Here is a 16,758-nt window from a genome sequence, read left to right as displayed (position 1 = left end):
GACCTTTGTTCATCAGCACATTCAAAGTGATCCAGTGTTTGTTATGCTTGTTCCCAAACTTCTGCTAATGATTCACTCATGTTGTTCTGCAGCTGCTGGCATTTAATACGGCTGTGAAAACAAAAAACACCAGAACTACTCCTGCAGTTATGACGTGGATCGACATTATGTGCTGTTACACACATACCGAGATTTAACTCATTTTTCTCAGTTAGTTAGTTGTGAGTCATCTAAATAGTGCTGTTGCAGATGTTCTGCAGTGGTTTCAGTGTCTATTTAGTCTGAATCAGGGACTTTCATTTCTCTTTTTTGCCCACCCAGACCGTCAATAGCCTGAGAGTGTGTCCAGTTTATCTTTCACACACACACATACACCGCTCTGTAACAGTAGTCCATGCAGCAGAAACCAAGTGTTTGAATAAACAGACAATTTAAACACGTTTTGAATTATTTTTAAAAACAATCAAATGCACACGTACAGTACATAATAGCATCTTTATTACACTGAAATATAAAAGTATATATATTTATCACTATCCTGGAGAGAAAGGACCAAGTCAAGAAAACAACTTGTAGCCTCAGTTGTAGCAGTTTTTCTCATTGTCATACGAAAGAAAGAAAGAAAGAAAGAGAAGAAAGAAAGATTTGGAGTCATTAACAGGAAGGCCACAGTGACGGGTTGCCATAGATTCTGTGCACATAAAAGGAAGGGAGGCAAACAGCCGTACATGCTACCACACATACATGCACACACACATTTTTGTCCTTCCTTAACCTGTGAGGTCCTTTTTACCGACTACATTCCTCAAACCCTGTCCTCGACTTTACCCTTCATCTGCTGCCAAAAGAGCACCAGAAACATCCTGATGGATCGCACGTTTCACTTTCGTGGGGTGTGATGCGACCAGCACGGATGTTCTCTTGAGGTTTCTGGAGTTGTGGGGCAAAAGTGCAATAACCAAAAAAAGGTAAAATAATATGTTTTTAGTCCAGAAACCGATACTCTTGATCATAGTTAGGCGTGTTCATGCAGTGACCTTTACTTTTCTTTGCATACACTTTTCATCTGCAGCCAAATATCTCAGGGCAGTTTTCGATTGTGTGAGAGGAATTGTTTGACATCGAGGTAAATACAGTTCTCTGGTTCCTTGCTGAGAGTTAGATGAGAAGACTGATATAACCATTAGCCGGTTAGCTTACCTTAACATAAAAACTGTAAACAAGGGGTAACAGCTAGTCAGGCTCTGTGAAAAGGTTAAGAGCCTACCAGCATCTGTATGGCTCAATAATTTACAATTACCCTATTTTACATATACAAAAGCCGACAGTGATTATTGTCGACACAGACAAATAAAGGCCAGGAGAAAATAACAATGGTAGATAAACTATCTGGGCCTAGTAATGTGCATGCAAACTTCACCTAATGTACTGTATATTTACATTGTTTTTTTAATAGATTCAACAACACAATGATGTTATTTTTAACACTATATTGTCATCTAGTGTTATCGTCACTGCACATGTTAATGTCTCAGACAAATTATGTTTGAAGTAACATTAAAGTGCCACAAGATGGCAGTAGCTTGATTTTAAGTGTAAACGTAACAAAATCTACTTCTCAAACAGAGGGAATTAGATATAAAAGGCGGCTTGGTCCCCTCTGCAGCTGAGATAAATAAAGGTCCTAGCAGCTATTTTAAGGAAACAAAGTGTAACAGTGACAATTTGTGGTTGTACAGATTATTTTTTGACCACAAGCAGTGGCTTTTTATAGTCTTGTGGTCATCAGACAACCCCAATCTGATCTTTTCACAGCTTTTTATATGTAAACTACTTACATCCACTAACATCTGGTTTACGTTGCATTTAAAAAACCGGCATTAACATACTAATTTGTGTAAAAGCAGAATTAGTGAGCTCTAGAGGTGCTGGTAGGCAGATTTAATTACTTACATTACAGATCAGTCTCCCCCATTTCCAGTATTAATGCTGAACGAAACCAATTGGCTGTAAGATTTAGCTTCATATTTACCAAACAGACATAAAAGTTCCTTATCTAACTTCAGCTAGAAAGCAAATGAATGTACTTTGCAAAACTTTTCCTTTAAGTAGCACCTACGGTATCGCTTGTCATGTTGGTTTGAATAATTTAATTGATGGGGGGAGGGGAGTCCTTCTGTGCTTACAAATCTAACCTCCAAACAGGTGGAATATCTGGCTGCAAACTGAACATTCAATTTCAATCCAACCAAATTTCAGACTTTTAAGACTCAAGTATTTACGACACTAAGAAGAAAAAGGGTTGGGGGGGGGGGGGGTAAACAGTATGTCCAAATGTGAGAGCCGTTAATGGCTGATGCTTCAAAATCACCCGCCTGCAGTGTACCATAGAAACATCAAGCTCGGTGTGTCAGACAACCCTAATGCTAATGATGTGCCTCAGTATATATAAGTATGGGCTTTGATTCTAACCTTAATCTAGCCCGATGAAGAAGTCAGGACCGGCCAACCTCACTTTACAAAAATGTCCCTATTTTGTAGGTCCAAAACCTAAGTCCTCACATCGATGGATAATAAGAACACACTCACACACACACACACACACACACACACAGATAAGAAGGCCGCAGAGTGGACACAGAACAGCACAGAGGTCGTCTGAACCAACCGGGCTACGAAGTTCCAAGTCTCCTTCACATGTTAGAAACAAAAAAAACAAAAAAAAGTACCGGCACGGCAGCTGCGGCTCTGTTGTTCAGTCAGTACCGGTGGCACAGCAAGCTTCGACAAGAGAGCAGTAAACTGAACAGAGAAGCCTCTTTAACAGGAGAATAAAGAAGTAAACACAGGATAAGGCGGCGTCAGGGGAGGGAGGTGGCTGATTCCATGGTACTGTAATGTTGCTGATGTTGATCATGATGATCATTTGGCACAAACTTTGTTTTGGCTGAAGTGTCTCGGGGCCAACAGTGATAATGTTTCCATGTGCTGGCCTCTGATGCGGTCATCAGAGATAAGGATGATGTAGTCTTCATTTCGACAGGCTCTTCTTTATCTGCTCTACTTCCATCTGCAAAACAACAACAACAACAGACATATGTTGATGTAAATGAGCTCACGTCTTCTTTTCACATCATTCTAAAATAGTAACTTTTCCAATTTATGATAAGATGAATCAAAAGAAAATATGGGAATCAAGATATTGAATGCAACTATGATGACGTCGACTGAAATGACGTATACATCCCACCTAAACACAGACGAACACAGTCTCATATCTTTAATACACGCCACAAAGGCTAAATTTGGTCAATTTTTGAAAAAGAAAGTAAAAATCAGATTGAGAGTATAATATTTACACAGTTTTATCTTTCGTGGGGTGGAAATGCTCTTCAGCCCTGTGAACTCTGCAATAGAAGTGGTCCAGCAGTGGTATTTTTGATTTCTGTGATGTAATTTCTTGAATTATCTTAAAATACTTCATAATCCTAAAATCTGTAGAATCTAAGATTCTAATCTAAGGTTACATAAGTCAATAAACCTTATTATTTCACGGCTCTTCTTAATGCTGTAGAATGCTTCATTCACTTGAATGGGGCTTCCCAACGTTCGGCGGTCAATTATTTTCTTATAATTGACCGCTGCTAAGCATATTTGACCGTCGTCAAGGAAAGTGTAGCACTCCGCGCTCTAAAATCTTTGCTGCGCAAGTAGTCCAGTCATTTATCACCCCAGCGTCTTCGGTCACTAAGCGACGTCAGCTGATCTGTAGTCTACTTCATCTCGAAAAAACGTACTCCTAGGCTACTAGTATGGATGAGTTTCACATTAACTTTAATATTTTTGGAAAATACGGTGATTTCCACTCTTGGCAAAAGGCTGAGTTATCATCACTGGTCAAGAAAAGAGAAAGAGAGGAAAGCAGCGAAGAGGGATAAGTGTAATGGCGTTGGTTTGGGGAACTTGATTTGTGTAAGTATTTAAATTATGTCATGAATAAAAAACAAAAAAACTAAAATCGGACAGATAAAAATATGCAAAAAAACATATATATAAACAATTCTGGGTGCCGAAACATGAACAAAGCTTTACTTAAACACATCATATGTTATTAAAAATATGAACATGTATTTGTTTTTGATATAGGATAAAATTAATTAGAGCCGAGGTATTTTCACGCTTTTATCACCAGTTTCCCCGGGGCCTGAGTTGGTATGTTTGTTTATTGTGATTATTACTTATTTTTGTGTTTATCATAAAACGCTTCACATTCCGAAAATCAGCACAATCTGAGCTAAAAGGCTGCACATGTCAAAACGTTGTTCAGGAAGTCAGTCGATTGAGGGAACTTGGGATCCTAGAACTATTTGCATCTGAACAATACAACAGGTGTGCGAATATGGTCTGTGACCTCACCTGTAAACCGATACGAATCCTCTTCTCTTCATCCAGCGTGTTTGAAAGCTGCTTCATCTCCTGCCTGAAACACATAAACACGTCAGGGTCATGACTCTGATACGCTCGCTTTCTAACCACACACATCCAGGTGCGTACGATATAGATGACATACCTGTGCTGGCTCTTCAGCAGTTCTACGGAGGACCTCAGGTCTCTCAGCTGGTTCCTGAGTTCCTCCAGTGTCGGGGGGGTCAGAGGTGAATGCCGGAGCTCGGGGGAGGGGGTCAGACCCGAGGAGGAAGACGGGGAGGAGGGGCGATGGCTGGAGGTAGGCGGGGTCAGGACAGAGGGCTTGACAGGCAGCGGTGCTTTACTGTCAGGTATCTGAAGGGAAATACAAACACAAATCAGTGAATCTCAGAATTTATTGATCAGTATATTTTCCTCATACATCTCAGATTCATCCTAATAAATTGTGTGATATAACCAAAAGTTGTAGAACAGCTACGAATATGTATGAAGAAAGATACTGCCAAAAATAAATAAATAAATAATAAATAATGACTCAATTAAATGCAAATTAGATGCACCAAGTGATAACATTTAAAACAAATACAGGAATTATTCCTACAAATTGATATTTCTGTCTGTATTTATATACCTTCGTATCAATTCTCCTATTTAGGTTCCCATTTAATTTTTTAGTTTTATGTATTCATTAATTCATTTCTAAATATAATTCTATTCTACTTATTTATCTTTTAGTTTCTCTTTGCATTTTTCGTCCAAATGTTTCTTGATGTTTTTGCTTCATTAGAAAATAAATAAATTGACTTAAATTGACAAAATATTGCGTAGATTTATGTTTCATATTATTTTTTGGGTGTGTCCAATGAAATATTTATCTACTGAGTCATTTCTTTATTTAATTTTAATTTTGACAATGCTGGCCCACCATACAACTGGACTTTGTGGTGAGATTGTTTTGCCAACTGAAACACATCAACCTTTTAAAACTCAAATTGCGCTAAAAGTGCTAAAAAAAACAAGATCAAGAAGAAACAGAATTTCTTACCAACTAACAGTCATTAATTACGTTAATTGTGATTTTCTGTTGTGTTAGGCATTAAATATAAACTTAACTTTACTAAAAAATTGAAAACTGTGATATCAAACATTTACCAGCAAAGTATTATCTCAAGTGTTTATGGGGAACAAAAAAAAAAGATTTAAAACTGCTCAACATTAAATCTGTGCTGTGCTGCCCTCTGCTGGATGAAACAAACAGTGCGAGGCGGTGCAGTGAGGTTGGTCTTACAGAGACGGTGGGAACTCCTTTTCTCAGGGAAACGTCTATGGATCTGGAGAAAGTCTCCGGCTCCTCCTTCGCTCTGTTCTTCTCCTTCCTGTCCTCCACTGCAGGGGGGTCCAGATCAATCGTGGACAGGGAAGACTGTGAGAGAGAGACGGGCAGAAACAGGTAGATCATGACTGTGATGGTGGACCAATAGGTAGGACTCAGGATCATAACAGTCTGACTGCAAAGTCTCACTGGTGTGATGATCTGCGAGCGAGGCCGGCGGTCTGTGACTCGAGGCCGCGACGCCGTCGGATGACTCAGCTTCTCTGTTGATGCGACGACTGCGTCCAGGTCCGCATCTGCACACACCAGAAACACAAAAACACACGATTAAAAGTTTGAATGTGTACAGAGACAAAAAGGAGACGCTCTGACTGTCACTGAGGCACCACATCGTCATCTCATTGGTCGACGCTCACGTCAGTCAGACTCACCGGCGTCATGTGACCTGTCAGGGGCAGAATCTGGTGTCGAAGCCCCGCCCTCAGACTTGGGGCTTTCACACCTGAGCAGGTAAACCATACGACAATGTTAGGCTGTGTGCACTCGGGGATGTATAGGATGTGTGTGTCTGCGTGTGAGCGTGTACTGACGCTAGAGTGGGCGGTCTCTCGGGACGCCGCGGGGGATGGGAGGAGGAGGAGGAGGAGCTTGTCTTTGGGGGGAGGGGTTTCTTGGGAAAGATAGATGGGAGGGAGGGCTTGGGGATTTCTCCGACCTTCACCTCTTCACCTACACACACACACAAAATCACACAAACACACACGGATGTTCACAAATAACTAAACACAAAACAGACTGCACATGGAGAGGTGACATGCATATTTAGGTGAAGGTGAAGTAGGAGTGCGATGAAGATGAGGAGTAAAAACAGCGACTGAAGAGGTGCCAAAGAGGGTTAAAGAGTAAAGAACGGGAGGTGAAGAAAGGTCTGGAGGCGCCCGAAGCTGCAAGAACAGGAGGGATAAATTAAATTAGAAGGCTGCGGTCGAAGAGTCAAAAAACATCACGTCCTGAACAGAAAGATGTGAAGCAGAACGCATGAGGAAATAATAAGGGAAAGGAGGAATTGAAGCACGTTTCCTTTGCATTTTGAAAGTTCAAACAGCTCTTAAATACTTAATTTCACCCAGTTTGAAAGCTTCATCAGCAAAAAACAGACTATTCGACTGCAGCCAAAGAGGATTAGGATGATCAGGTGTCAGAGTGGTGGCAGGAAGGAGATTATGTTCTCGTCCGTGGCTGCTCGTCTGTTTGTTGTTTAGTCGGTTTGTCAGCAGGATTACACAAAAACTGCTGAACGGATTTACAGAAAACGTGGATGAAGGATGAGTCCCAAAAATTCTTTTTTCTCAGTTTCTGATTAATTTTCACCATCTCAAGCATCAGTATTTTAAACTTTCTTACAAGCTGTACCATTAAAATACAATTTCAAAGTATTACTAAATGTCTGTCATTCTGTCCTATATTTTTATTTTGTATACTCTCTTTTTTATTTATCATTGCATACTTGTTCTTATTGTATACATTTTATTTACTAAGTACTATTTACAATTTCAGGCGCAGAGTATGCAAGCAAAAGATTTCCACGCGAGAAAAAGCAATAAAGAAAAATACACATTTATAAAGATGTTAAAATAAGCTAACAACCTTTATAGTATATGCTCAATCCAATAAAGTATATTTTGATCATCTATTGTGCTTGTAATCAGGAATTTCTACATTGTTTTGTTACTTTTACTTCCACTGCCGACTGGGATCAAATATTGTCCGAGTAGCATTTTAAATAAGTCACTTTGTCAAGTTAATTCTATTTGTTTTGTATTAATCGCATGTAATGAGACAAGTGACAGAGACAGAGATAATTGGAGGCTTGTGTGTCGGTGCCAGTGTTTGTCAAGCTCAAAACCACAGCGCCCAGAGCTTCCTGTTGCACACATAATGATGTTGACACCATTTCTTCAATCAGAGCTTTGTTCCCTTCGCTTTACAGAGGAGGACGAACACACTGCGACATGCTCTTACTTCAGCATCCAGCCTTGACAGAGACCTGCTGCACGTTCGGCTCCATTTACAGATTAAAAACGTCCAAATCGTCCAGATTCACACCGACATTAATGATAACGGATTCATGTGGCGTCAGAATAATCAGAGAAATTCACTTGAAGTCGTAACAGCAACTCAGAAAGTCTGTGAAAATGTTGACGCACAATTTGCTGACATTGAAGTTATATAGGCGGATTAAAATGAATGTTTGATTAGTTACAAAGGTTATTTATTAGCAAAAACTCTGATAACAAGTCAGTTAAAACAATATTTTAGTAAAAATATGTTAATTTCAGTTTCAATGGATCTTCAAAATGACGTCTTCAAATGTTTTGTTTTGTCTGCAACCCAAAAATATTACGTTTTGCATCATAATGACATAAAGAAACCAGTAAGTGTTCATATTTTAGTAGCTGAAAGTATAAAACTTATAGAGAGTAATGTGTTGCCTATGTTTTGTAAACTTTAATCAACTGTATTAAGTGTAGTTCTTGGTGAAAATTCGACATCTAGAATCCTGGTGAGTAACTGACTGACAGAGCGCTCTGACACATGGTGCAGTCATAGATATCGTATGAAAGTTAGGGCCTAAAATGAGATTTGTGAGGTCACGATATGACTTTAACCTTTAAACCTTGTCCACCAAATTCCAATCAGTTCGTCCTTGAGTCCAAGCGAACATTGGTGACTTATTTGAAAAGAATCCCTCAAGGCATTCCTGAGATATCGGCATTCGAAACGATGGGACGGACAACTCAATAACATAATGATTCTGATAAGATATGTCCGGCGTGGAGGCATAAAAACTCCCCAGAAACATGAATCAGCTCTAAAAGTGTGCGTGCTGTTTTCATTTTAAATCTTGGGAGGACCTGAGGATGCATGGTGACTCCCTCTGGATGCTGGATTAGTTGTATTAAGCATGTTAGTTAGAGATCTGTCAGCTGAACAGATCAGAAGGAGCGGAAAGTTTAGAGCTGCTGCAGGAGCTGCAGGCTGAAGGCAGTCTGAAGAGGACCGAAGTGGTCTGGACTGTACCTCGATCCTGGTCTCTCTGAGGCAGGTGCTCAGGTCGCTCAGGAGGAACCTTCTTGACCTCCGACTTTTTCTCTACAGGTCAGAGTTCACAGGCTTTTTATTTTCTCTCTCAGAACATTAAAAACATGAGAAGAGAGCAGAGAAGAAGGCGGCGGTTTGACTGTACCTGTGGTGTGTTTAGCTGACGGCGCGCTGGGAGGAGGAGGTTTCTTTGGTCTCTGAGAACACAAACAGATGCAGAAACACATCAAGAATGTGTCAGGTCTTTGAGACTCTCTCAACTTCTCACATCACAGCAAACAGATAACTCTTTGTGCTGTGTCCTCGCGCTGAACTCACCTCTTTCTCCACTTCTAGCAGCTTGACAAAGTTGTCTGGGAAGACGCCTTGCCGTCCTCCGATCTCCCCCATCCACCAGCCGGCGTCTGCACACTCCTGAACAAAGGAGCCACAGCAGAGTGTTTGCAGCACGATTCATAATGTATTTTGTGTGCGCCTGGATGCAAATTGTGTTTTCAAGCAAATCAAATGTTGCAAATGTGCGAGAATGAAGTCATACCCACAAACATAAACCGGTTTACCTTCGTGATGATGTTGACGATCTCTCCCTCTTTGATCGACAGCTCGTCTTCATTTTGTGCTTCATAAGGAAAGAGGACTTTACACTGCTCCCGCCCTGCCAGACACATTCAGATCAAATCAAACTATGGAGCAAAGACACAAGTAAATAAAGTAAGACATGCTCAGCCATAATCTCCCTGCGTTGCATTGTTTTTATTGTTTCCAAATTTTACTTGGAAAGATATTTTGGACGCAGATCTTTTCGCCCCTGTTGTGCAAAGTTCTCAGAAAACTTTATATTCTCTCTTAGTAGAAACAGCTGATCAGCCGTGTTGAACAGAGTTGGATCTCGGTAGAAAACACGTCTCCACATTTACCCTTTTCCAAAAAAGGAAAGGAAAAAAAAAACCTCCTGTGGACATAAAAATGTATTTTGCACATTCTCCAAACATTTTATTTTTCTGAATATTCTATTTTATTTCCATCAACCTTTGCTGATGCACTACTTTTAACATGCACATAAACGTACGTCGACTATAAACATGGCCGACCGTGAAACTGTATATTCTCACCTTTGGCTTTGCTGTCAGGTTCAGTCTTCATGGCTTCCGGAGTGACGACGTTTGCTGCTTTCCCCTCGCTGGCCTGAGTACAGAACAAGAACAGATGGAAGAAAACTTTATTCTTTTCAACTCTTTATTGCCTTTTTTCAAGAAAGAGCAACAACAAAATATGCATATGCACAAAATCAAAATAGAAAAGAGAGAGAAATAGAAAGAAGAGATGAAGTTGATAAATAAACGGAAGAACACTTTTACTTGTGATGTAAAACCTGCAGATATGTTACATCTACAGTAGATATAATCATTTTGTTATAAGCGGTTTAACCGCTCTGATTTGGTTTGTGACTTCCTGCCTAATGTGGTGAGATTCACCAACATCTCTGGAGGAATATCGTGACCTGATGTGATCCAGCTGTACGTTAGTGTGATGATGAAGATCTCGTATTCATGCAGAAACTAAAATCTGCTTTCCTCCCGCTGCAATCTCTGAATGCTGCCACGAAATTGTTATAACTATAAATTTCCAGAAATGTATGCAGATAATACAGAATTTGTATTTTCATGTTTCAACAAAGCCTCAATTTTTTTTTTAAATACAATTTTAACTACATTTCCAGAAACCAGAACAAGAAACAGTCACAATTTGGATAAACAGGATTAAAAAATGTATTTGTTGTGTAAAAGACTGTTGTGTGTTGTGTATTTATGATATATAACAGCAGTGACAATTGTCAAAGGACCTTCTGGGTTTCTCAAAGATCACTGGGTATTTATTTTTCTGCTGGAGTAAACACATTACAAAATTAGCCCATTATGCCACAAGCTTATTCACTATTATTCACTTTATTTAGATCCTCATTAGCGTCCATGAAGTGGTTGCCAGTCTTCAAGGCATAAACATAAAATGATATAAATAAAAAGAGAAATTAAGAGAAATTACTCAAAAGTCATATTAGCCACATTAGCCGCTCTGTTTGACACTTTACCACGCTATAAAGCTAAATTGGCAAATGAGGCAAATGCTAACTGTTTTGCTGGTGAAATGTGCTAGCGTGCTAACATTAGCTAATTAGCGCTAAAAGCAAAGTGCAGCTGCAGCTATCTGGTTAGAAAAAATGAAGAATTTGACAAATTTGATGTTATTATTGTTGTAGTAAGAAAAGTCATGGAGTCACCAAAGTATATTTCATTGTGTGGGCAACATTAATGTCTCAACCAAAGTTTGTGACAATCATTACAGTATAGTTACTGAGACATTTTACTCTCAACCAGACATTTTCACAGAGAAATGTCGACAAATGTCACTAGAATGGCATGGAATCACAAATTTAACAAGTAGGAGAAAAACGGAATAAGAATCATACCTTGAAAGACAAAAATAAACAACAATTAAATTGAAATAATCGCTTCTCTCCAGTGAACAGAGCTGCCCCACAGCTCCAATCTAACCAGCTAATTAGAGAGGATGAGATCGGATTTAGAGCAAAAACCACCAACTGACTCGATGATGGAGTGTGTATGTGTGTGTGTACGTGTGTGTGAGTGTGTAAGAGTGTGTGTATGTGTGTGTGTGTACTGTGCGGGCTGTTAAAGGAGCCGTTGTTTTCCGGCTGGAGTGAATCCCTTGACGGTGTTTGTGGAACCAGGGTGGCTCTTCCACAGGAAAACACACACACACACACACACACACACACATATTCACAAGACCCAGTCTGTCCCGAACACACACGCCGCTCTGTTCTGTTCGGCTCAGAGAAAAAAAAACCACACGGCCTACCCCGCCAGCTTCACTCCTCTCTCTACACCCTTCCCCTTCTCTGTAATGAGACCCATGTGGTGCCACAAGCACCGAGACATCATTACGTCACGGAGACGGTTTCATGTCCGAGGACCTCAAGTAGCCGGACTTCAAAAAGTAAAAGAAGTAGTTCTGTTTTCTCACTGAGTGCTGGAGCATCCTCACATGAACCTGAGGCTGTGTTTTCTGTACGTCTTACTGTTTCACAGCCACACCTCTGTAAACCAAATCTCCACCTGCAGAATACAGTGTGAGCAGAGGCAGGAAATTCAAAGTCCTTCATGGTTTCAGTGTAGCTGCTCTGGTTCGGGTTTCACAAGAAAAGCGTGAAACAACATCCTGTAAACACAATGCAGACACACGATACTCGGATTGTCACCACAGACTTACAAAAGTATCAGCATCATAACTAATCAAAGTACACGAGGTAAAAATACTCATTATGTAAAGGCTAAAAGTTAAACTAGCTAATACGCTAAATGCCTCTGTACACATTCTTTGATTCTCACAATTACATAGCTATCACGGTGATGCTTCCAAGTGGAAGGTTACCATGTTCACCATCTTAGTTTAGCTTGTTAGCATGCTAACATTTGATAATTACCACTACAAACAAAGTGCAGCAGCAGGTATTTGGTCATAAACTGAAGAATTGGACAAGTTTAAGCTTGAAAAGTATTAAAATTGATCCTAAACCGAACATCAATGTCTGGACCAAATTTAATGACAATGCTTACAAATCCTTTCTGTAGTGAGTCAGGTTAGCTATTTAGCTCCTGGCTCAGTTAGCTGTTGAGCTGGTGGCCCTAGAGTGTATCCGGACCAGACCTTGGATCACGTAAACACAGCTGAACACCGACAGGACTGAACGCAGCCTCCAAGACCGACTGAGGTCAGTTTAGATGACAAGGGACAAAGTACAGAGGCGATTTACAGAATTTTAAACCAAAATTCTCACATATATCACCTTTAAGAGGCAAAGAAATTGCTAACTTAACACTGACAGATTATTGTTATGTTAATTGTTAGGAAATAATACATTTTTGTCCAAGGTTAAACAAATCCATAACAACATCCATTTTTGGTCGATTGCATGCAATCATTTTAGTAACTCAAACCAATTTGATGATGGAAGTGATTATAGTTTCCCTGAAAACTTCCTGCTCATGAATAGAAATGCTAAAAAAACATATTTTTTTGATGGTATTTTTACACCAGAATATCAACAGCGTTGCTTGCACAAACTACATACACAGGTTATATTGGGCTTTTCTCTGTCTGCTTGTGCGATCCCACATCACAGGCAACTCAAAAAGATCTAAACGTAGGTTAAAACATGCTTATTTTACCATTTCATTCATCCCTTACAACACATCTTTATGCAAATTCCTCATTTTGTCCTACCACAGAAGAGCCTGTCGGATGACCCTGCCCTTGAATCAACTTCCTCTCCCAACATTCAAACTGTAGACGTTTGTTTTACACTGAAGGCTCAGCTGATCTCACGACCGACTGACTTTGACTCACCGCAACAGGAAAAAAAAACCCCTCTAGAACTTCCCCTTCTTCTGGCACAAAAGCCAGATGTTGAACACCGCCACGAAAGCCAGCCAGCAAAATGAGCCCTGTAAAACACCTAAACTAGCACTCCATCATTGTGTATCCATGCGGCGGGGGACGCCACACTGCTGCAAACACGTACAAGCATCCGACCTTCCTGTTCACGTCTGAAGTTGACGTGGCCTCACATGACTCAGCGTCCCCTTGTCCCCCTGGAGACTCTCTGCTGTCACCTCCTCCGGAGCCTCATTAGAGAGCAGGGAGACTCGTCTCACTCATAAAGCAACGTAACAGCCTCCCACTCAGCAGGACCGGCTGACAAACATCCTCCAGAACAAACACAGCAGCGCACTCTTCATGCTGCACATCTGCAGAAGGTACAGGACGCTTTGACCGACAGATAAAAGCCATTTTACAGCCAGGTTTTTGTTCTCCTCACCCACCAAACTCATCATATGTCAATCTGTGTGTCTGATTATTTTCCTTTCATTATCTCAGCTCTTCTCACTGGTTCAGTAGGTGAAGTTTGACTTTAAGTTGGCTGATAAATCAAGGAGACAGCAGGAAGAGTTTTACGTCTCTTAACGGTCAAAATGTGCTTTAAAAGGTATTTTCTCCCGGCCAAGACTCATGTTATGACAGAGGCACTCATGAAAATGGTCAAGTTTATGTAAAGGGCATTAAAGGGTCACTTCACCAAAATAACAAAAACCCACATTCTCTTCCTTTTGGTGGTTTTTTGGACATGCAGATTCTTCTGGTTTTGTTAACAGAGCTTTTCAGATAGAGCTGCACAATCTCGATCAATCGATCCAGAAAATTATGGAAGAATGTCAATCAGTGTTTCAAAAAGCCGGGCGATGACATCATCAACTGGCCATGACCCAAAGATATTAAGCGTACTGTCATAAACCTGAAAATACTCACTTTTAAAAAGCAGAAACAATAAATCTTTAAAACTTTTTTTCTCTTAAGATACGACCTAAACCAACTAATTGAAAATAGTTGGCGATTCATTTAACCGTTGCAGCTTTAATTCAGGTATATGAATATTTGAGTGAATTGACCCTTTAAAGGGATTTTGAGAAGTTTTCCAAATTAAACCAAAAGTTGCTGCGTCACCAGAAACCACAGGCAGATGCAAATTAGTTTTTTGATGTGTAATTTTGGCGAACTGACCCTTTAATTCCACGTCCATAAACATTATTATTTTCATGACTCAAAAACTATTTTTGGTCCCCCCAAAAAACTTTAATCTTGGCAGTTTGACACAGCCTTTGGAATGTAGACAGACACGTAACTCTTCATAGAAACACAGACATATCCAGTTTCTGCAATATTTGGTCGTTTAAATAGAAAAAGTGTACAAAATAACTTGCTTTTCTGCAACTTCATCTGTAGATTTAACACCACCAACAACACCAAAAGCTCCTGAGTGACCAAAACAGCATGATCTCACATAAAACGAAGAACATTAAGCAAGAAGAAGAAGAAGAAGAAGAGCTGAGGATAAGAGAAGAAGAAATGTGAGAGACAAACAATGAAAAACAAAAATCTAAAAGCTGAAAAGAGAGGAAGAGAAACAGAAGCTGACCCTACCGTCCTCCCTCCTCTGGTTGCAGTTAAACACAGACAGCCGGACGGAGCTCCGGCAGCAGGAGACGGCGTGTGTGTCTGTGTGTGTGTGTGTGTGTGTGTGTGGATATGAAAATGTCAGTGGACCGCTGTGTTACCTCCCCTCCTCTCTCTCTCTCTCCCTCCCTCTCTGTCTGTCTGCCCCCGTGGAGCTCTCACTTCTGCTTTGCTTGTCAAATCACTGCAGGATGTGTGTGTGTGTGTGTGTGTGTGTGTGTGTGTGTGTGTGTGTGTGTGTGTGTGTGAACATTAAAACCATTTCCTGTGCTGTTAAACTGAAACAGAGGAAGGGGAGGAGCCAAGACTGGGGACTTCCTTCCCCTCAATAGTTACTAATACAATGATCAGGGTATCAAAAAATGTCCGGTTGTTGCACCCGTCTTTTTTATAAGGTGTGTGTGTTCAAGTGTGTGTGTTTAAAGTGTGTGTGTGTGTGTCTCACCTTGTCCGCCTCTGACTCCACATCCATAGATCGAGGTCTGAGCTTGATGGGCTGGTCTTTGAAGATGTCACCAAAGCCGAACCCTCGGATCTAAAGAGGCGAAGGAAGAAACACAATGAACGCTGGACTTTAAAAGGGACAATTCACCTAAAATATCTCATGATTCGAGTCTCAAACACTGACACACTGTTTGCTTGAAAAGGAAAAAAATTATCTTCACGGTCAGGTGGAACAGAGACAGAGTCAGCGTCATAACTGCTGCAGCATTATCTCACTTCTCCACTGTTTTTCTCTGCGTTCCAGACGCTCATGTTGCTCACAAAATACTTCTGATAAACAGCTTCCGTCTGACCTTTTCACAGTCAGCAGATTACATCTGTGACCTTGTAGAAGATGTAAACCATGAGCTGCACAAACACAAGCTGTGAATTTAGCCACACTGTCAGCGTAGACGTAGGTTGCGGGGGGAGGCAGGAGTGGTGTGAAAAATGTCCCTACACCGAGTTCCTTTATCACTCAGTTTATATTTCTATTCTTTGTCTAATAAGGTCATTTTGGGACAGTAATGTGTCGTGGCTCGCTGTGAGGTGCAATGTGAGTGTCAAGTTCCCTCCGAAACGTCCTTGGTTCCCTCTCTTCTTGCAGTCAGCGATTCAGTAAGCTACCTTTTCTGTTGCACAACAAGCAGAGTCTGCATATTTACAGTTTTCAGTTTCATGAGAGGAAAGTTAAAGCCTCACAGACCTGACACAAGTGCATAATTCACTTTCAACCAACTTTACGGTTGTGAGTGTGCTTCAACAAATACTTCTTTAAATATCACTTCATTCGTCCCCTGAGGGAGCACAGCTGCAGGAGTGGGTTGAGTTTCGATGGATGTTTCAATATCTTTACTCTCGATGTGAATCTGACAACACCTGCTGTCCGACTGGTAATTGTTCAAAATGAAATTATTCAATAGCTCAGGTGTTTTCAGCCCTACAGTTATAGCTGTGAGCAGGTGACCTCAGTGTGGATGACTTGTTGCGCTGCTTCACAGCAGCATGCGGCTTTGATTTTCAGTTTTGCTCTGGAAAAACAGTCATCTTCCTGTTTTTGTGTTAAAAGGGAACCCTGCTCCATTTACAACCAAATCTGAGCCTCACAGTGGAGGAGGAAGTGTTCAGGAAAAGCACCGAAACCACACTGTGAAAATATCAGTAAAAGTCCTTATAGTTACTGTTATGTAAATATAAAGGACTATCATCACTTTTTTGATAATTGTCTCTGTTACAGGTGACATTTTGCTACATCGTGTACTTTTACTTTTAATGTTTGAAGTAAGTTTTCCTGATTTTACATATATATATTTACTTAA

At 40.5% G+C, this 16,758-nt stretch overlaps 1 protein-coding gene across 5 annotated transcripts in view; it reads right to left on the bottom strand.

Annotated features, from left to right (window-relative positions):
* Positions 1-436: 436 nt before the first annotated feature.
* Positions 437-16,758, bottom strand: part of sh3kbp1 (SH3-domain kinase binding protein 1) — a 39,825-nt gene continuing 23,503 nt past the window's right edge. For 2 of the 5 annotated variants that reach the window (XM_030398486.1, XM_030398487.1), the window contains 13 exons: positions 15,402-15,491; positions 9,976-10,048; positions 9,424-9,518; positions 9,182-9,277; positions 9,009-9,060; positions 8,843-8,914; positions 6,352-6,490; positions 6,193-6,263; positions 5,951-6,057; positions 5,717-5,851; positions 4,571-4,782; positions 4,417-4,480; positions 437-3,070 (listed from right to left, as the gene is read on the bottom strand). In XM_030398486.1, coding sequence (XP_030254346.1) covers positions 3,032-3,070; positions 4,417-4,480; positions 4,571-4,782; positions 5,717-5,851; positions 5,951-6,057; positions 6,193-6,263; positions 6,352-6,490; positions 8,843-8,914; positions 9,009-9,060; positions 9,182-9,277; positions 9,424-9,518; positions 9,976-10,048; positions 15,402-15,491 — 1,245 coding nt within the window. In that variant the 3' untranslated portion in view covers positions 437-3,031. The remainder of the gene's footprint in view (positions 3,071-4,416; positions 4,481-4,570; positions 4,783-5,716; positions 5,852-5,950; positions 6,058-6,192; positions 6,264-6,351; positions 6,491-8,842; positions 8,915-9,008; positions 9,061-9,181; positions 9,278-9,423; positions 9,519-9,975; positions 10,049-15,401; positions 15,492-16,758) is intronic. The other 3 variants (XM_030398488.1, XM_030398489.1, XM_030398490.1) reach the window with 3 other exon arrangements.

The sequence above is a fragment of the Sparus aurata genome, chromosome 19 (assembly GCF_900880675.1).
Source record: "Sparus aurata chromosome 19, fSpaAur1.1, whole genome shotgun sequence".
In the NCBI taxonomy this organism is placed as follows: domain Eukaryota; kingdom Metazoa; phylum Chordata; class Actinopteri; order Spariformes; family Sparidae; genus Sparus; species Sparus aurata.
This window is presented reverse-complemented; position numbering and strand designations above follow the sequence as displayed.